Source organism: Microchirus variegatus (genome assembly GCF_963457635.1).
Source record: "Microchirus variegatus genome assembly, chromosome: 3".
Classification (NCBI taxonomy): domain Eukaryota; kingdom Metazoa; phylum Chordata; class Actinopteri; order Pleuronectiformes; family Soleidae; genus Microchirus; species Microchirus variegatus.
Window position 1 is genome coordinate 22,487,226 of NC_139804.1, and position 21,643 is coordinate 22,508,868.

Below are 21,643 nucleotides of genomic sequence, written 5' to 3' on the forward strand. Positions count from 1 at the left end.
CTGATACCGTAATAGCTGCTAAATGCTGATGGACATATTGACAGATGAGGTCAGGCAGGACTCTCCATAGACTATGATGTTTGCAGATGATATTGTAATCTGTAATGGAGAGTGGGGGACAGGTGAAAGAGTGTCTGGAGAAATGGAAGTATTCACTGGTGGGAAGTTGAAGGTTAGTGAATGACAGTGAGACTGATGGTACAGTGAAGATGCGAGTAGAGAAAGTGGATGAGTTTAAATTCCTGGGGTCAACCATCCAAAGCAACCAACAGTGCACAACAGAGATGAAGAGGAGAGTGCAGGTAGGGTGGATTGGGTGCAGACGGGTGTCAGGGTGATGTGTGACAGAACTATAGCAGCAAAAGTGAAAGGGGAGGTGTACAAGACTGGAGTGAGGCCAGCTATGATGTATGGTTTGGAGACAGTGGCGCTGTCTCAAAGATATAGGAGGCAGACCTGAATATGCTGAGGTTTTTGTTGAGCGCAACCAGGATGGACAGGATTAGAAATGAACATGTTCGAGAGGCTCAGGTTTAACACTTTGGAAATAAAGTAAAAGAGGCAAGGTTGAGATAGTTTGGTCACATGCGGAGGAGGCATAGATTACATGGGACTAAGAAAAGACATTGTAGATGGAGCTGCCGGAAAAGAAGAGAAGACCACAGAGGAGGTTCATAGATGTACGTGTGAAGGAGTTGGTGTAAGAAGAAGACACAAGGGACAGGACAAGATGGAGGCAGATGATCCACTGTGGCTGTCCCTAAAAGGAGAAGCTGAGAGATTACACGCCTTTTGATAGAAAACTAGGCCTTGTGAACATTTAGTATGATACATTCTTCTAAACAAATAAGTGAATGAAACATAAATGTCTCTCCTCTCTCTCTTTATGTATATATATATATATATATTTAATTTTTTTTTTTTTTTTACCCCCACTTTTTATCACTACAACAGATTTATGTAGGGGCAATGCATGAATCTTGCAGGGTTTTTCTTCTTCAGCATTTGTGTACTCCTGATTTCTGCGGTGCTCTTTCATGGCAGCATAGCAGAGGACTGGCTGAGTGTGCGCACATTTCGCTGCAGCTTGTCAACGCATCTTTCTCAGACACCAGCGGATGCGAGGAGAGGCGGACAGAGTAGGCAGGGAGAAAGAAAGAGAGGAGAGAGGCAAGAGGTGGATGAGCGGCTGGTTAAGACATAAAGGTGTCGCCTTATCTACTCTAAACACCCCAAAAGACGGACTTCTGTCTTTTAGTGATTTTACGGGACATACAGTATGCCGTTTATTCTAAGCAGAGCGTAAATCGGGGAGTCATCCACTGCTCCTGACGCGTAAAGGCTGCCCCTATTACGCCTTTAGCCATCTCCGCCGGTAAAGGATGATAGGCGTGATTATATAGCGTCAATTAATCACAAAGTACCACTACGATCCACAGCGAAGGAAGAGCAGGAGGCACAGTATGATCCGAGGATGATTTCTGCCAAGAAAACTCCGGAGAAGAGTCGCTTTCCTGTCCACTATTTGGTGTGGCACAACAAACACCGACAGCTAGAGAAAGAGCTGGCAACGAACGAGCAGGTGAGACAGAGAGAGCAACGATCAAACACATCTCTCCACCTATACACCACACGTGTAGGCCTGTGCCTTTATTACCATCTATTATTATAATGGGTATGTTGATTTATTTGACGGCTGTGTACTGTAGATGCCATCCATTGAACACCTCACACAGGAGACTGGTCAATGAATTGGATTAGCGCAGTTAATTGTTATCAGCAGAGTGGAGGGAGTTTATTTTAGACTTTACATGTCAAACATCTGTGCTTTTCACTGCACTGCATTTGGGGCTTAAACTATTGATAGTCCCAGTGATTCTTGTATGGGAAGTTTTATCAGGAGTTCATCCCTGGATATATTCCAAGTGCAAATGAGAGTAACTGCTGAGTCTGACTGTGTTGCAGTGTGTACATGTACAGTGGATGTGTGAGTCACTGGTACTTTTGTGCCTGTGTGGCATTATTGTGTGATTTCTACTCAAAATTATACAGGCTCTCTACCTTCCCACCAGCACCTATAAAGCTTTCTGAGTGGGTGAAACAATGCAGATGCTGAGCATGTGTGTGTGTGTGAGAGAGAGAGAGAACCACAACAGTAAATACAATAATCCAATCATTAAGGCATTATGTTCACTCTCCAGAGGAGATTTTTCTCATAATATATAGCATGAAGAAATATTTTCCCTCTCTGGTGAAAGAACTTCAGTCTAAGTTGAAGGACTCCTTAAAATACTAACAGTCATACTGTGTGTGTGCGCGTGTGTGTGTGTGTGTGTGTGCAATCATGTATTCATGTGAATTCAGTCATTTTATGTTTTGAAAATGTACTAAAGCTATTTGCCATTACACGACAGATGCTCTGCGGGTTTACTGAACACGTTTTTAGACCGCATGCTTCATACTGCGGTTTCAAGACGTCACACGTACTTCTGCCCATGCACTTTCATGCACACACTTACCTTATTTTGGTTCTAAAATCCTAACCCAGGAAGCCCGCTCTTTACACCAGGATAGTCAGCAAGTGCCCCAGCCATCAACTGGTTTACCACAATCCCTACATTTACAGTGAGGGAATGTGGTAGTGACATTTACCAATTAACCCTTAACCATAATTATTACTATTAGGGCATAAATGGCAAAACTGATCTCACATAGTGACAAGGCTGAGGCTCTAAAACACAACTTAGACCTGATATTCAAGTCGCACCCTGAGGTAATGCACGTGCACCAAAACTGGATAAACACTTAAGCTGATACCAGGATCTTAGCATGTGCGTCAAGCCATCTTTACATTAAACTTTGGGCTGTTTTATGTTGCATTTTTTTGGGATCGGTGTGAATGCGCAACCGAACTCCGATGAGCACCAACCAAAGAAGCGAACTCTGGTCCACCTAAAAAACGTAGGCCATCAAGTGAACAAAATGCAGGAAGCGGACTACAACACAGGGCATTGTGGGTAAACACACCCAAAACATATGCATGTGTAGAACAGCTGGGAGAAATGACTGAGCTCATTGTTGCAGCGTGTGTTCGCATAAATCAAAATAAATGAAGAAACAAGACCGATAGGATTAGATGCAGCTCCATGGTGGAAACTGCATTAACCAACAGATGAGCACGTTGTTCATTGTTTGTCTTGTCTTCTTCTTCAGTAATTCTTGATGCAAGAAGGGGAATATGTTATTCAAAAGGTTCAGTTCGTTTCACTAAAGTACAGTGTGAAAGCAAACTGGGACCAGTTGAATGTTGCAAGCGAGTCCCCAATCATACGGAGTCCAGCAGACTGAGGTGTGAAAACGACCTTAATCAACTGTTTGAATAATTTTACGCAAGGATCGCTACAGTCATTAAAGCTAACGGGTGTATGCTAAAGGCCACATGATGAATGCTTCTCAAAGGGTTCCACCAGAAATGCTTAATGCTTAAGAAATGAGCGTTTTTCACCGTGCTCTCTCTACTGACGCTGATCAGAGCTGAAGCCAATAAAAACCAGTGTGCACTTCACAGTTTATTACCCTGAGAGTGTTTGCAGATAAAACACTGGTTAAAAAAAAACAACACAAAAACTTCCCCTCACTATTTACATGCCATTTCAGAGGCACGCTCTGAGACATAGTTCTCCTGAACCTTATCAGTTCCCTTGGTTTGACGAGACATTTCACTGTGGAGGAAATCTGTAATTTTAGATACAAACCACCTCTGTGTCTCTTGCTTATTGCATGCGTTTGTATGTACGGTGTATGAAAATGTAAGTATGCGTCATGGATTTCTATGTTTTGTCCAGTGTTTTTTGTATTGTTATTTTGCATATTCAAACTTCCAATTCAAATGGATCAACATCAGATCCCAGAATTGACCAAGGCCCTGTAGTTTATATCAATAGTAATTTATATAGTTTATATCATGCAGACACACAACATTCTTCAGCATGAACTTTATCAGCCTAACAAGCATGAAATGCTAGTGACAGGTGTCAAGAGCCCTTTGTGATAGCAATGGCACTCCCATAAGAAGAATAAGGTCCAACACACTTTGACAGCACAGGGACTCTGATGGCATTTTAAAGCTGCAGGAATAATGACAATCATTAAATGTTTAATCAAATGTAAAACATAAATCTCCAACAGCTTCTAATAGATCTACTCTCGTAACTATGTCTATGAAATTGCTCAAGCACTATTTGACTGGCCTGATTACATGCACTGACCTAAACTTAGATTTGGATGTTTACAATGGAATATTCTTAACATGAAAACCAAGGCCACAACCTAAATTTATCACTAACCTACTTTGACAATGTCCAGATAGGCCAACCAAGGAGGAGAAAACATGGTGCAGTGCAGTAAAGATAGTGATTGTAATTATGCCACTTCCACAGAACAAGACACTGGTTGAGCAAAATCATATTATGATCATATGCTTTGCCATTTTAGCAATACACTTCTTCTGCTAGGCAAAACCAGCATTGGGACCCAGTTGTTTTCGACCTATGATGGGAAATGGTTTGTTGTAATTGTCTAAATGTTACTTTGTTGAACCACCCTGTTATTTTCAGCAGTTTATTTTCTCTCTGCTGTGGAGTAAGATAGCTTCAGTGCTGTTGCTCTTATGCACATTGGATGACGTTGAGAAAAATATAGTGCCGTTGTGGGTCGTCTGCACACCATGGTGAACCACTGATAAATCTTTAAAATATAGCATACTGTTCGGATAGAATTGCTTTTTTTTTACTTGGGCTTTTGAAGGGCTAGAACATGCTTTCTCTGTCGTCCTTGTTCACAGCAAAACAATGTATACGTCATGACTTAGGTCTCCCTGTCCCAACAGGCAGCATGCTGTACTCTGTCCACTGTATGCAACTCACTGACTATGCATAAGTACTTCATACATCCCTAATTAAGAAAGAGCTACCACTATAAAGGCAGAAAACACTCCTTGAGGAACTGTCTGTTTTTTAAGTACATTGGATAGCTGACAGAAAGGTCGACCTCATCTGGCATACACACACAAACTTATCTTACTGAAGTGAATGCTCCCCTAAAGACGACATAGATACATGAGCCACAATAAAAAAGCAGGAGTAGAAGAAGACTATTTGAGTAAAATATGCATAATCCTTGTGGCATCAAGATTATAATATATTTTCCATTTTACTGCATGATAGGCATTAGGGTATCACATACTGTTACTTTCCAAATAACAAAGATAGTTTTGTGTAGATATGACACATTTATGCATGGGCTCTGATGAATGTAGCTTTTGCTCACTTGACCACTGGATAATTCCACAGGAAAAAAAAAAGGTCATCTGTAGCCATCTCCATATCAGAGCTTTTAATGGTCTGTTTGCCTTTTGCTGAAATGATGAGACTCATTTTATTGAACATCCAGTACTTTGTCCGACTGCTCTCTTGTTTTCTTTCTGTACAACAATGGAGCAGTTGTGAGGTGTTCACATTTTTTTCAAGATGTGAGTGGAAAACTCCCATCTTGTTAGGATTCAGTGTTTTCCTAATTTTCCACAAGCAGCATGTACCAGATTGCATGTTGAAAATATAGTCTGCCAAGGCTGTTACAACACAAAAAGCCAGAGAAAGGAAACTGAATTGGAAGAGGGTTAGAAGAAATGCCAGGAACATACAGCTGTCCACAGAGAAAGTACAAACAAAAGGGATGAGATTTCAACTTTTAGCTGTTCTGGTCAGTCATAAAACTAATAATAAAAACTTTATAATAAGGGAATAAGAGAACTGGCAGCATGGTAGGTAAAGAGGTAAAATGTGTAACGCATGGAGGCAATAGTTAATGAAACAATGTACTGACAAGAAGAAGAGGGACTGACAAGGCGATGACAAGAGTGAACACAGGCGCAGAGAGGAAGTGAATAGGTAATAATGAGTGCTGTTGACCAGGAACAGTCTGGAGTCTGTCTGGATTGTTCACAGATGTAAAAGCACAGTGGGATTGATAAAGACCAGGGCCATTTAAGGAGTAATGATCTATCTCAAGACGAAGGCAGGAAATGACACATAGATCTCTCTTCTCTTTCTCTGTTGCGGCTCTTTGTCCTCCCTGTGTCTCCATGTGTCTGTCCCCAGCTCTCTCTTTTTCCTTCAGTGTGTGGTTTGATGATGATGTCCTCGGCAAGGTGCTAATGCTAAATCAGCATTATAAAATTGTATGCTTGGTGGCTGGCTTGAGGAAACATAGCCATAAATGAAGGCTCTCGTGTTCATTGTTGTCACCCTAAGCCTAAATTTTAAATGGGACCCATCTGCCACATTTGCCTCTGCCTCTGTATCTGTCTTCTTTAAGGCTTTTTCTCTCCAACCTGTCTTTCTGTCTCCTCAAATCATTTCCAGCTGCTATTTAAAGTTCTCCTTATGTGCTTCTCCTGGTGCACTTCCACCCCTTGTTACCTACAACTATTTATCTACCTTCCCCACTCTCAACATTTTCATTTTCTCAGTTTAGAGTGTTGGCATGTGTCCGTCAGGACATTTTCAGCCTGAGGGGGCCGTCAATTACTTTTCCTGCTACATGAAGCCCAGAATGTGGCAAAGGCATCACAGGTGAAAGCCATTCTGCTGTTTTTCTTGTCTACAGCAGGGTGCTGGTGACACACAGCTTGATAGACCATGCACCTTTGTATGCACAATTTCACAGTCTATTGCCCTCGTTTGATGATTTGGGTGGTGGGTTAAACCAGCCATTCATGCATCCATCTTCTACCGCTTTATCCTCCACATGAGGGTTAGCAGGGGGCGCAGTGCCAATCTCAGCTGACATAGGCCGATAGGCGGGGTACACTGGACAGGTTGTCAGTCCATCACAGAGCCACATATAGAGACAAACAACCCTCCACTCTCACACTCGCACCTACTGTCAATTAAGTGTGTCCAATTTACCTAACCCCCAAATCTCCATGTCTTTGGACTGTGGGTGGAACCCCGAGAACCCAGAGAAAACCCACGCATATGGGGAGAACATGCAAACTCCATGCAGAAAGGCCCTTGTTCTGACTGGGCCGTGAACCCGGGTCTCCTTGCTGCAAAGGGAAGAGTTGGTTGGGTAAATGTCCTCAAATATCCAAAACACATTGCAGCATATTGTAGGAAATGGACTTGAAGTTTCTTTTTAAGATGTTTCACATCTCATTCAAGAGGCTTCTGATGAAGTGACGTCTTCTCCAAACATGTCAACTGAGGCAATGTCGTGGTTGGTCATCGTCCAACCATTGGAGCAGTGTGTCCTGGGCCATAAAACCACCTGAGTGTGTGACCTTAAAATGTAAAAAAATTAAACACAAACCATTGCTAAATTATTTCACCCAATGCTGATTTAGCCTATCAGCTTCACACAACACAGTGTTTCTCAGTTTAATCATTTTGATCTCATGTTGCCCAGCAACATTCCCACACTGCACAAAGGAAGTGATTTGTTCTATGTCAAGACAGACAGACAGACAGACAGACAGACAGACAGACAGACAGACAGACAGACACAGCATCAACGTTGGGTTTTAAAACAAGACCACTGCACAGGTCAGAGTATCTGTCTTAAAACACAAACAAGCAGCCACCAAAAGTTTCAGAAGAATATGATCTTGCTCAAAACAGACCAAACGTCATCAACAACAACATTAATAAAAAGTTATGCATTGCATCTTTAAGTAGCTGCTGGACCACATTCTCTTCCACTGCTTGCCGTTGCAAGGGAGCTCAGTTTCACATGAAGTGATAGGTTGCCACAGATTGTGAGCCAGATGAATGTAAATGAGATGACCCAGTCAACGGTCTTGTTGAAATGGGAGGTGGGATTTACATTTTCTTTTTACTATGATGTTCTTCTTACTGGAAAATTAGTGGGCAAACTCCTTTTAAGCATATGCAATCTATCAGCCCCTGGAGTCCTTACTCTGTGTGGGATGCTGGAGCGAGTGCACTTGACTGGTTGTGGGCTAAGAGTGCTTGAGCAAGGGGAGTAAGGAAGAGCAAGATCACGGTTGGGTTGGTAAAAGAGCTAGTGTTGTGTGTGGGTGTGCATTATGCTTGAATTGCAGGATTTGCTTGAACAGATGTTCAACCTTGATGAGAATGAGGAAGTGGTGCATGTCACTTTTGGTGCTATAAGTGGTCTGGAATTACATCAAGTTCCCCCACTCCAACATCTCCAAGGCAATCTGACCAGGATTCACTTTCAGCAAAAAGGAACATGAGATTGTATAGAATGTTCTGATCGCATTGAGCTCCTTGCCATTTGATGAGGCGATGAGGACAGGCTGGTTTACCACCAGTACATTTATGTATGTATGTATTCATTGGAGAGTCAAGTTGGGTGTTTTTGTCAGTTTTTTTTCTGTACAATTATCAGGCCAGCATGTGTAGTTTTATATCCTTATGGAGCTGCAGTCAGCAAGCTGTGTCTCCTGAAGAGCAGCAGTGTCAATATTAAGTGTGTCAAGCTCTTACACTTGCTAGAAATGGTGATGTTGTCAAAGCTGTCTGAATGCCCTGTACAGACGCTTCTGATATTCCAGCTAGATATATAGCTGTAGCTAGCATATTACAATATAATTAGTGAATTCCATTTAAATTTACAATTGTTCATACAGTGACTCACATCGTTTCAAACAATTCACCTTGTGAATTGAATTTTAAGAAATATTTTTTTTCAGGTCTGTTTTTACAAGATCATTTTTTTGCTCCTCAACCCATCCAACAAAAGCTGTTTAGAATACGCATCCTTAGACAAGAAGCTCCAGGAGGATCATGTAGCCCACTAGCCCCCCTTTGCACCCGGCCTGCCTGACCATTATAAACATTGCAATCTCCAGCAGATCCGAATGTTCTTTCCCTCTGAACAACCGCAAAGTCCTGAGGTGCCTGCACAAAGTCCACAAACTAATAACAATTCCATCAATATTACTTAAAGGCAATGTCTCAAACCCAAAGCAAAAGTAAAACTGGATTGAACTGAACAACTGGGACATCTTCGCTTTCAATTCAGCGATCAAGACGGCTCCACTATCTCATTCACTCTGAAAAACTTATCCCCCCACAAAAAAACTAATTAAATCTTTACCCAGTAAAAGAACCCTCATAAAAACAGAACCTTTTTAAAAATGATTTTAGGGGAATGCAATGCACTTCTGTAAAATGCTAACTATGCTGTCACAATATTATGGAAAACTAAAAAATATGGAAATTTCCCCACTGCGGGACGAATAAAGGACTTCTTATCTTATATTAACTGAGGTACTAAAGTTTGCCCGAAATACATGAAGTGAGGTTCATGGCTGGTGAGGCGCTGACTCTGGGTCAGATGAACAAATATATCAACCCAGTTTATTCACTATTCATTTGGTAGCATTTACAATTACTACTGGTTACATTTCATATCTCATCAGTGTTCCTCATATACACATAGGTGAGGCTGAATGTTACTTTTATAGCAGTGAGAGAGAGAGAGAGCCTAGAGAGCACATTTTCGCTGCACCCTCGAACAACAACAGCAACAAACACCTGTTGGGCTCACATGTGCCTGCTTTCAGTGCAGCAAGGTACGGTCTGCTTCACCTTCTGCCTTTTCACTATGGTTTTGTCCAATTAGCAAGACTAAACATGTCACACACATTCATTAAAGATAATAGTCAGACTGTGGAAAGTCCGGTTGTATAATAAACATGTCTGCAAACATTATATTGGCCACATACAGACATGCATGCATCAAACCAGTGTGTCAGGGACACAGTCCAAGGTGAGGTGAGGCTCTCCACTGCCACACCTCACGTTTATCTCCTGTATTTGAACAAGAAATGTGCAAATTCAGATATTTTGATAACAATGACAAAACATATTGTAATCATACTGGAAACACATTTTTTGTACAGACAACTGGACTCATTTATTTTACATTATTAGTGTTTTACTTGTCATGATGCCAGAGGAGGCTCTGCCTCACCTGCCTCGCCTGACTGCACGTCTCTGGTCAATAAATATACATATAATGTGATCGGCACATCTTCAGGCAGTGAAATCCCGAAAGTCCTAGAGAAAATGATCCTATTTTTTCATTATCAGCTATGACTGAACAAAACTATTTTCCAAATCAAAGAAGGAACGAAGCTGTAGGTTTTTTTTTTTTTTATAAACCCAACAGGCTACAGTACATTATCTGACCGTAGTGTAGTGAATGCACTGTTTCCATCTGTGGGCATGCTTGCATCGTTGAGAATAACAAGCGCGTGTTTTGGTGAAGTCTGTCAGCTCACTGCAAGAGACAGGTGTCAGCACCTGTAGATAAGCATCAGAGAACCTCTCTCTTTGGTCTGGTTGCTATTCTGACAGTTCCATCATCACCCCCACTCGTTTGTGATTTCTCTCTCTAAGCATGTGTCTGTGGTTCTGTTTCGATCATACGCTAGGAAATAGTTCACTTCCGTATTTTGGTGCATTTGGTCTTGTTTCCACTGCTGCATTGTGCAGTCCTCTAATGCACCTTCAGATGTGGAAATTGTTCTTGGATGTATTACTGTAAACACGCTTGTTTGTTTGTCTGCAGGGCATTGGTCACACTCACACCATCATAGGTGATGCATGGTGATGGTTTAGTGCAAAACTCTTATTTCTGAAGCAGTGTCACAGAGAACATTGATCAACGTTTCATGGTAGCCTTGCGTTTGTCAAAGTCTGCTGTGGATGGAGAATAACAGAGGCAAGAGGAGACACGGGGGAAGGGAGAAGTTATTTTTATACTCCTCCCTCCCATCGCCACCCTCTGCTCTTGTGCTTCCCATGCACAAACATTTTGGGAAAGCTCCTGTGTGTATATGCACAGTTCTGTGTTTGTGTATGGTGTGGTTCTTGTATGAAAGATTGATGTTGGCCTAAGTACCTGCCAAGCTGCATCAGGCTGGGCACACACTGAGTGGGAGGTGAGAGAAGGAGCAGATGCCCATCAATAATGCAACCTCCACTGAGCTTTCTATTGAAGAGGGTGCGATGGGAAGAAATGAATGAAAGGGTGGGAAGGAAGGAGAGATTATCTGGTAGAAATTGACTTTAAGAGAACGATACGGGTTAAGGACAGAGAGACAGGCATTTAAAAATAGAGCATTTAAAACGTGGATGATCTTTCAAAAAAATTTAAAAGGAAAACAGGAGAATGGCAGGAGGATAAAAAAAGGAGACTAGAGAGGAATAACTACACTGTACTTTCATTCATTCAAAATCATATAGAGGCTTTTATCTTGTCAAACAGCTGAACGCAGCAAAATTATCTTCTAAAACCTGTTTGCAGTCATCTTGCTATACTAGCGCATTGTTCCTGTTGCCTCCATTAGACTTGACATAAAGCAAATCACAATTTCGCCAGACAACATGAGATGTAAACACCACTATATTGAGAAGTGAGAGAATAGTGTTCAGCTGAGTGGCTCAGTCAGCATTGAAGGAACTCTTTTGATAATGGTTTGAATGCAACATACACAATAAATATGAATATTAAGTTACGCACTGTAGTTTTAAAATAAGAAACACACTGCTAAATCTGTTTTCACCTAATTAAATGATTTCATTGTCAGTTTCATATTTACAGTATAGTTACACCTCAAGTCAAGAAAAAAGTGCTCATCTTGAGACACACCCTTCACCTCAGACCACACCACAGTATTCCCTCATTATGAGTTCATTGTTGAGTGAAGAGTAAGTGAGCAACTAGAGACAAGCAGGGATGACATAATGTCCCTTCTCTAACTACCAAACCACACAAGTCAAAGTCCAATGGGACACAGTTTTGTATGCATGAGAGAGACAGAGAGAGAGAGAGAGAGAGAGAGAGAGAGAGCAAGAGAGATGCCCAATAGGTAAACATATCTAAGGCTTCATTTAGACAGAAGTATCAGATTGTTTTGTTCCATTTTCAGATGTTTATTTAGATTAAAATTCAGCAAAAAACTAATAAAATCATGGTGGCGTTTTTAAACGTGATTAAAATCAGATTTCTACGAAAGCTGGCCATGACCACCGCACAGAACATCGCAACACAATGACCGTACACAGTTCTGCGCCATGACGATCATCGGGAGAGTGAGACATTGCATCTCCATTTTCTCTGCTTTCATGTTTGCAAGTAGAGCTGAAACAAACACTCGATTATTTATCAATTACTAAATGAATCGTCAACTATTTTGATAATCAGTTTGAAGCCATTTTCATTGTTAAAATAAGATTTCTGATTGTTTGAGCTTCATAAATGTGAATATTTTCCGGTTTCTTTGTTCCAGATGGCAAATAAATAATTTAAACTGGTTTGTGGACAAAATAAGAACCTTGAGAAAAATTTGAGAACCTCATTATTCCAGGTTTGACAAACACTGATCAACATTTTTTAACGTTTTCTGAAAATAATCTTTAGTTGCAGCTCTATTTGAAATTTTCCCCAAAGCAACCACGCGGATACGCTGGTTATGTTTTGGACACAGAAATACTATTTGTTTTGATCACCTGCATTAACAGTGTGGACAGTCAAGTCAAGTCCATTGTATTTAGATTGTATTCACGTTTAGTCTTGTATTGTACATGGCAACACAATGTGCTTTACAAAAGAAATATTGTTTTAAAAGTAGCAATAATAAAAATATACATACTGTAGTACATGTTATACATCTGTGGAGGTACAAATCTCATTGCATGTGGTGCATACAAGTCTCCAAGATGTGATTTGTTCTTCATTTAAATGATGAGTTTACATGAATAATATGTAAACATGTTCCACCCTGTTCTCCCTTTCTCCACCAATAAAGTTTGCACTGTTGTGAACTTGAGCTGGAGTTCATGGTGTGGATTTTAAGTCTCTAAGTGGAACGGTAAAGTCTGTCTGCGATCATGTTCACTTTCTCTCCATCTCGGGCCAATTCTGACTCAAATTAGACCAAATGAAGAGCAGCATATAACCAAGGCTGCAGTTTGAGACCGACATCGGTTCCTGGTAACACTGCGAGGTGTCATCACAGCACATTTCTCACATTACTCCTGTTGATTTGACTTTTTATTTTTTTTAAAAGAGGGTTTGTGTCATACTGCTATGATGGTTTCCAGTTAAAATTAAGGCGAATTGTTGGATCGAAATATCCACAAACATTAGAGATGCCTTCCACTTAAAAGATCCGTTTACCTTTGAGCAAAGCAAATCGAAGATCGAAAAACGAATGCTCTCATGGGACAATAGAGTGTATCATAATGTAATGTAGTGTATTTTGTTCTATTGTAAGTCAAGGACTGAAGGTGCAGAAAAACTGCTTGGTGAGAACCAGGTTTCTGATGTTCTCCCTGTACAGGTTTTGAGATCAGAAGTAGAAATTAGGTGTAAACCACCAAGATGTACCCTCAAGTTACACTAAATATTGCCTTTGGCAGCATCAAATCCATGCAACCAATGTAACATTTGGGCATCCTTTGTTCCCACACCCAAACAAAGGGGCAGGTTGCAATTAACGGTACAATATTTATTTAGTTTCCCGCTTTTTATTATTGATCTGTTGTATCTGTTTTATACTTACATGTCTAGAGCTGCTGGAAAATGTGGATTTCCCCCATGGGTGACCAGTAAAGTATCTATCTATCTATGCTCTGGGTTTCCCCGTCTGTTTTTCTCAAACCCAATTTCTTGAGAAACTGTAGCTCAGGGGGGATGAAGTCTATCGTCGTGTTCCTGGCCAAGAAAACAGAAACCCTATTTGCCCGCTGTCATCAGTGTGAGGATGGGATGTGTGAATGATTGAGAAGGTGTGTGCACAGTACATGATCTGATGAGGTATGGCTGCATGTGAACTCTAAAATAAAAGGCTTTTAGTGGTCAGAAAGTCTGGAAAAGTGCTTTATAAATGCAGTCCATCTCCCAGTTGCCTTCTTATGTAATAACCCCAATCATTACCTTTACTATCACCCTTCTTTCTTTCAACACTCTCCCCCCCTCCTCTCCATATTTCCTTGTTTTTGTTCACCCTCGACACCCTCACCAACACAAAGCCAATTAAAGGGGGAGCAATAAATGAACTGGCACGAGACAAGTGCGACCATAAAAAGACAAACAAATAAAATGAAAGGAGAGCCGAGTACACCGACTTGTTCCAGTTTCTGTTGATCCAGTTTTTCTCCCTTTCACGTGTTTCTGACATACATTTGACCAAAACCCGATACTCAGTGCTTACTATTTATACACTTCACCACGATGGACACATTTCAAATTCTTTTGACTTTTACAGTTCTTTACATTTTGGCTGACTAACATGTTTTTCTGCAGTATCCTTTGAGACACTGCATATGCACACGCACACATGCTGTAATAAGAGTGTGTATTTGCATGTTGTACCTGGGCTATATTCACTATGCAGCACACACAAATAACGCTGACACTGCACTTTCCTCCCTTGCGTTGCTATAACACACTATCACATCTATTCCCCAGCCTCCATGGCTCTTGAGGCTCACCTCCATGTTGTCGTCTCGTTCTCTCTCCTTTTCCTCCCTTTCTATTATATTTCCTCACCCCTCCCTCTACCTTTGTTTTCCATCATTTACACCAGCAATCTGTCACTCTTTTCCATCTCTCTCTCTCTCACTCTCTCCACTTTCTGTCTCCTGGACACATTGCGACACGTTTCTCGTGACAGAAAGGATCCACATTATTTGTGTCCATCTCGTCCTCTTTTCTTGTTCCCTTCAGGGATACAGAGAGCTGTTAAATAGAGTTACAGATCGTACAGAGATAATACGTCCATTAACACACACTTAACAGCATGGTATCAGGTTCCTTATTATCGAGCTTCGCTTTACTGAACTATCCAGAGGATATCCTTGTAACATTTGGAGAGCATGTGCATGTGAGGATTCTACCTCCATGACCCTATTTGCATTTATACGCTTGTGCGTGGTTGTATTTTCCCTGTGTGGTTTTCCTCATGTCCCTTGCACGTAACAGAAACAGAAGGCTGCAGTAACTGTATATTACACAACTTTTTGGAAACACTTTACATGACAGTTACATACTGTCTTATTAGGGCCTGAGTGCCAACTGGTGCAAAGGTGATATTGCTTACTCTTCCGTGAATTCACTTGCTATAGGATTCATAGTGATATATGCACACTATAAAAACTCTAGCTCAGACACTCAACAGCACATTCGGTGTTCTCCACAGTCTAATAATTTTTCACAGCATCTTTATTGCTCAATCGAAGCCATGCCACTTATCTCTGAAAGTAATCCTTAATTAGAATTCAAGCCCGCAGCAGACTGACAGAGCCGACCTTGGGTCAGCCTACACCCTGGATAGTGGCTGACAGATGTGAGACCAGCACGGTAAAAGTTGCTGAGGAGCATAAAACCGGCTCTGGGAATCGACAGACGGGTTTCAATACAGAGCAGTGCAGCTTGTAGTTGATTAAATCAAATGGAAAGACATGACATCTCATTAGAAGTACCAGCACCACAGTTTATATAATAATAATAAACAGATCGTAAGTAACGTGCGCTCTTTCGCGGTTTGACACAGTTACAACTTGTTGGCTTGTAAGAATCTTGCTGATCAATTATATCACATTACTGCGTCTGTATGATACAGCAGAATGCATGTCAGAGGGAAGCAAGAGTGTGATTAATCAAGGTTTTCGAGTATGTCTGCACCTACGCTGCTGGAAATACAAATGATGTAAAGACTTGCAATAGACCAGACCTTTACATCACTATTCCATGTTTCATTATAAGATGTATGGCACTTTTATCTAGCCATTAACTTAGCATTAAGGTCCAAAAAGTTTTCAGATATAAATGAATTGTTTTTTTATATAGCCTTAGAATTACTCTTTTATATGTATTTGATGGCTATGGCTTTGCTTTATGGAGATCGCAATTTTATGTCACCGATTTTACAACAGCTCGAATAGACAAACTACCTAGACTGTGTTTCACTGACGTGAAACCTTACTGTGCAAATGAAGGAACTTGAGCTGAGGAGTTTTACAATCTCTAGTCTCACTGTTAGACGTCACTAATTCCTGGACTTTTACAATGTAAAGGGTAACAGGTATTTTGCCTGAAATGTATAATCTCTCCATAAGGACAGTTTAAACTCACAACACCGTGGTTAAGTAAAAATGAATACATCTTGTGCATCAGAGAGCTGTCACTCTGATTGCAGCATTTATGATAAGCTAACGGCCTGTTGACTCCTCAGTTGTAAACACGTAGTCATTGTTTTTTCCAGAGACGACAAACACTAATGATTTTTTAATAAATGTGGTGCGATGCGTTCTAATAAATCCCTCTCTCCAGATGGTGCATATGTCCTTCATGGACATGATGTCACTCTGAGCATCTTGAATGATCGGAGAGGATTTTAAAAGCCAACTGCAATAATAATAATAATTTAAATTCAGAGCATCAAAGCACTGGCATGATTAATGATAAAGATTAACACAAATGTATTATGGCTGACAAATTACGTTGACAGTATTAATTATGCTCTCGCTCATTTTTTTTTTTTTTTTTTTAAGACAGCACAGTTACGTATGGAGCCCCCGAAGTGACATGAGAAAAAAAAATTACGAAAAAAATTGAAAAATTGAAAAATATTTTTTGGAAACTCGAGATCTCAACTTTCCAAAAAATAAATAAATAAAAAATAAAAAATGTACATTTAACTTTTTTTTGGAAACTCAAGATCTCGACTTTGAAACTCGAGATTTCAATTATTATAATTTTTTTCGTCTTTTTTTTTTTTTCTCATGTCACTTCGGGGGCTCCGTAGTTACGCATTCAGAAGAAGAAAATAAAGGTTTGTTTCAAAAGATTTACACGGCAGATCTGGAAGAGTTCTGCTTATACTAGACCTGCTTTTTAGTGTGTCATACTGTATAAGGCAAGTGATATAAGTCTACAGAAACATCCAGAGTTAGGGTTAAAACAGCCATTCTATCATGGCCAGAAAAGTGGGACTCATGAATACAGCACCTAACTTTATTTGAGTGGTGACAGAGTGAGTAGCTCCCGTCACTCTTCTGACATCTTTCAACAACAGCTACACACTAATAACCCCGATTTCCTCTCCTCCTGCATTATTTGCTCTCTGCTCCTCTGTTGTCTCTTATCCTCTCCTATGACTGCAAACTTACCTCCACTCCACTCTCTTCTTATTACACCCAGACTGATTTAGAGACTCTGGACCCTCGTGGGCGGACTCCTCTCCACTTGGCCGTTACTCTGGGACACCTGGACTGCACTCGGGTCCTGCTGCAGCATGGAGCGGATGTTAGCAAGGAGAACCGCAATGGATGGACCGGTGAGTGTGTGCGTATGTGTGAGAATGAAGGAAAAGCTGTATCCATATAGAGAATTGTTATTTCTGTACTGGACGTGTGGAGTGTGTTTCAAAATTAAAGACTTTCATGCTTCATTTCATACAATAATATTGCTCTCAAAGTAATTATGAGTCTGTGGTATAATCAGAGTAAATTATGAGGCTTTCTCACACTTTCGATGAAATATTTAACTTCATTTTGTGGATATAAATGTTATGCATTTATGCCGGTGTCTGTGAAAGCTGTGTTTAACTGCAATAGCTGCACATCATCCTTGGTTGGAGAGTCATTGCACTCCTAAGACTTTTACACACTCTTCATCTCCCAGTTTACAAACAGAATGTGCAAAAAAGGCATTCCAGTATCGTGTGCCGTCAGACTGGAACAATTTACAGAACTAAACTCTAAAATCTGGTTTTCTAGATCATTTTAAATTCATTCTGAATGACTTAGAATCTTAATCATTGGCCTGTCCCTGTTTTTAGGTTTCTGTCCCTTGGCTCTAATGTCTGTTATTGTCTTATTGTAGTTGGGATGAGTTGTCTTTGTTGAGGTGTGCGTTTGTTGCCGCTGCCGCTTGGAAAAGACACCTTGGAAAAGAGATTTACAATCTGAATGGCATTATCCTGGTAATATAGCAACAAAAAAACAATGAATTTATTTACATATTATCAAAAATTTGCCACCAAGATTATTTGCTCCCATTTTGATGCCTTTGGATATCTGTGAACTGGCTGTAACAAAGTTGTTGTTTTGGGATAATGGCTGAACACTGCAGAAACAGAGGCAGGAGAAGGTTTAAATGGTTTTTAGGAAAAATTGTGTCTCAAGCTCTGAATGATCAATAAATCCAACCAATTTACTTGTCAGATTATGACTATTGTGTCTACTGTGATCACTGACGATTGCTACGTTTGTTATTGCTGCTCATGAGTGCTTTTTTATTGAGCGAGTTTCAGGTGGACAGATAGAAGAACATGCCTTTCACAAAACAAAGGCAGAAAGGTTGTAGCAATTGTTTGTTTTTGTTTGTTGGTTTTTAAACCACAAATTGACTGATCCAGTTAAGTCTCAGAGATGGACATTGGTTCTTACTGTTTTTAGGTATTGATAAGGAGACAGAGATCAGGTGTGCATGTGTAGGATATCAGGGAAAATTAGAAGCCATGCTCAAAGACAAAAGCAGTTTGATCTATCCATCTGCAGTGCTCATAAGTTTACATACCCTGACAGAATTTATGATTTGAATGAAAACACAAAAACTTTTCATTCACTCATGGTTAGTGGTTGGCTGAAGCCATTGTCAAACAACTGTTTACTCTTTTTAAATCGTAACCACAACACAAACTACCCAAATGACCCTGATCAAAAGTTTACATACCGTGGTGATTTGGCCTGATAACATGCACACAACTTGACACAAACAGGTTTGAATGGCTATTAAAAGGTAACCATCTTCAGGAAAGGGATGTAAGAAAAAAACCAAAGGATTTGAGAATGCCAATCAACAGTGTTCAAACTAATTAAGAAGTGGAAAATGAGGGGTTCTGTTGAAACCAAACCACGGTCAGGTAGACCAACTAAAATTTCAGCCACAACTGAAAATTGTTCGGGATGCAAAGAAAAACCCACAAATAACTTCAGGTGAAATACAGGACTCTCTGAAAAAATGTGGTGTGGCTGTTTCAAGACGCACAATAATTAGGCACTTGAACAAAGATGGGCTGCATAGTCGAGCTGCCAGAAAAAAGCCATTACTACGCAAATGCCACAAAGTATCCTGCTAACAATACGGCAAACAGCAAAGAGACAAGCCTCAAACCTTCTGGCACAACGTCATTTGGAGTGATGAGACCAAAATTTAACTTTTTGGCCACAATCATAAACACTACATTTGGAGAGGAGTCAACAAGACCTATAGTTGAAAGGTACACCATTCCTCCTGTGAAACACAGTGGTGGATCACTGATGTTTTGGGGATGTGTGAGCTACAAAGTCACAGGACATTTGGTCAGAATTGATGGCAAGATGAATGCAGTAAGTTATCAAAACATACTGGAGCAACATTTGCACTCATCAACATTCCAACATGACAATGATCCAAAACACAAGGCCATGTCGACCTGTCATTGGTTACAGCAGAACAAAGTGAAGGTTCTGGAGTGACCATCTCAGTCTCCTGACCTCAATATCATTGAGTCACTCTGGGGAGACCTTAAACATGCAGTTCATGCAAGACAGCCCAATAATTTACAGGAACTGGAGGCTTTTTGACAGGAAGAATGGGCAGCTTTACCCTCTGAGAAGATAAAGAGCCTCATCCACAACTACCACAAAAGACTTAAAGCTGTCATTGATCAGGGTCATTTGGGTAGTTTGTAATGTGATTAGATTATGAAAAGAGTGAACACAGTCATTTGACAATAAATGGCTTCAGCCAACCACTACCATGAGTGAAAGAAAACATTCTGTTATCATTCATATTCTCTGAAAAGCACAACTGTATAATTGCAAGTACTGCCAGTCATTCGGTCGGTTTGTCAGTTAATTGCATAATTGTCCAACAGGTCACTTGACCCGCTTCATGCTTGGCAGGTGACCAGTGTGTGCAGCTCCAACTTTGGCAGTGTTTCGATAAGAAATGCAAGAGATATAAGAAATCACTATAAGTGTCTCAGTACGATCAGCCCCACACACAACACAGCACCAACAGATATTGTGCTGATCTCTCTGTCCCTTGCATAAATGTATGAGACATACAAGAGTTATTGCTTGGAAAAAAAACATTTTTATCAGACCAAACAATTAATATTCAATATGCCACTCAGAAAATGAGTGGCATATTTAGTCATAAATGACTTAAACATGCTATGGTTTTAAATGAGGACAAAAATGCTATGGTATATGCTATAACATATTTGCAAACTAGTCTACAATGATGTTTCTCTATAGCTCTATTTTACATTGGCACTGATTGGTTTTGCACAGTTTTGGTCCCTTAATGATTTGTGTGTTTTAAAAAAAAGACAAAAACACACACACAAAGGGCTCATAATGCTTCACAATATCTTCTGCCAGATATAGAATCTCCTCTCTGCTGGCACTGTGCAGTGTACTGTAGTGTTGTGTGGTGTGGTGTTACAACTGCCAATGAGAATGAAAAAGCATGAATATCAATTTGTGTTTTAACCGTGATGTTATATTGTCTGGCATAACAGCCTTTACTGCTGTCCAGTATCCTATTTTTTGTTATCACTCTCCATTTATCTATCTGAATAGGAAATAAATGCAAAAACAAACCTGTTTGTCCTCATTGTATTTTATTATATTGTAATGTATTAGTGCATTTTGAGTCTTTGGCACATCATTATGTAGTTTCATTGGATTACATTCACCTGATTTATTATTAGCTTGTACTGCTTTGTGCGTTTACCCTCATCCATTTGTTTGTTAATAGAGAAAAAGAAAGGATAATTTTTACAAGCGTAGCCCATCCTGTGCGATTCACCGCGGAGTGACGGCCTGATGAATGAAGGGGAAGCTGCTGTAATTATTCTTTCCAGCTTTTCCTTTGGCCTAATTCAGTTCCTCTTCAATTCTCACTGGCCCCTTCAATTTCTCAAGTACATCAATTTTAGATGGGCTCTCCTTTACTGTACGTTACTCTCCGTCTCTCACTCTTCCAGTTCTCCAGGAGGCGGTGAGCACCCGAGATCCAGAGTTGGTGCGTCTTGTGCTCCGTTACCGTGACTACCAGAGGACTGCCAAGAGACTGGCGGGCATCCCCGTCCTGCTGGAGCGACTACGCCAGGTGGGATTTCTCTCACACATGCAACAATTTGAAGCACAAGTTATGAGTCATGCATACATTTCTGCAAATGGCACATCAAAAGGATAATAAGAAAATAATCTGAGGCTTGTTTGAAATAATTACAAACTCCAATTTTTCCAATTTGAGAAGAGACATGTTTAAAGGATTCTGTATGTCTCAGTGTTGCACAACTCTGTCTCAGGGTAATCTGAGTTATCACTATCCCCTGAAGAGGTAAGGAGCACTATCCTTCAAGCCACAATAGCAACATAGGACAATCTTCGCCAGGAGTAGATTGAGCACTGGTTATACTCCTAAAAGGAAACCGTGGAGATACAATAGATTGTGGAAAGCTGCTTTTCTCTGCAGCTCTGCTCCAGAGTTAGTCCTCCTGTGCAACGGATCCAGCTGCCTC

At 40.4% G+C, this 21,643-nt stretch overlaps 1 protein-coding gene across 1 annotated transcript in view; it reads left to right on the forward strand.

Moving 5' to 3' along the window:
* Nucleotides 1-1,474: 1,474 nt before the first annotated feature.
* Nucleotides 1,475-21,643, forward strand: part of ankrd13b (ankyrin repeat domain 13B) — a gene marked incomplete at both ends in the record, with an annotated part of 42,394 nt that continues 22,225 nt past the window's right edge. Inside the window, 3 exons of the mRNA XM_083886610.1 lie at nt 1,475-1,582; nt 17,263-17,398; nt 21,104-21,228. Coding sequence (XP_083742736.1) covers nt 1,475-1,582; nt 17,263-17,398; nt 21,104-21,228 — 369 coding nt within the window. The remainder of the gene's footprint in view (nt 1,583-17,262; nt 17,399-21,103; nt 21,229-21,643) is intronic.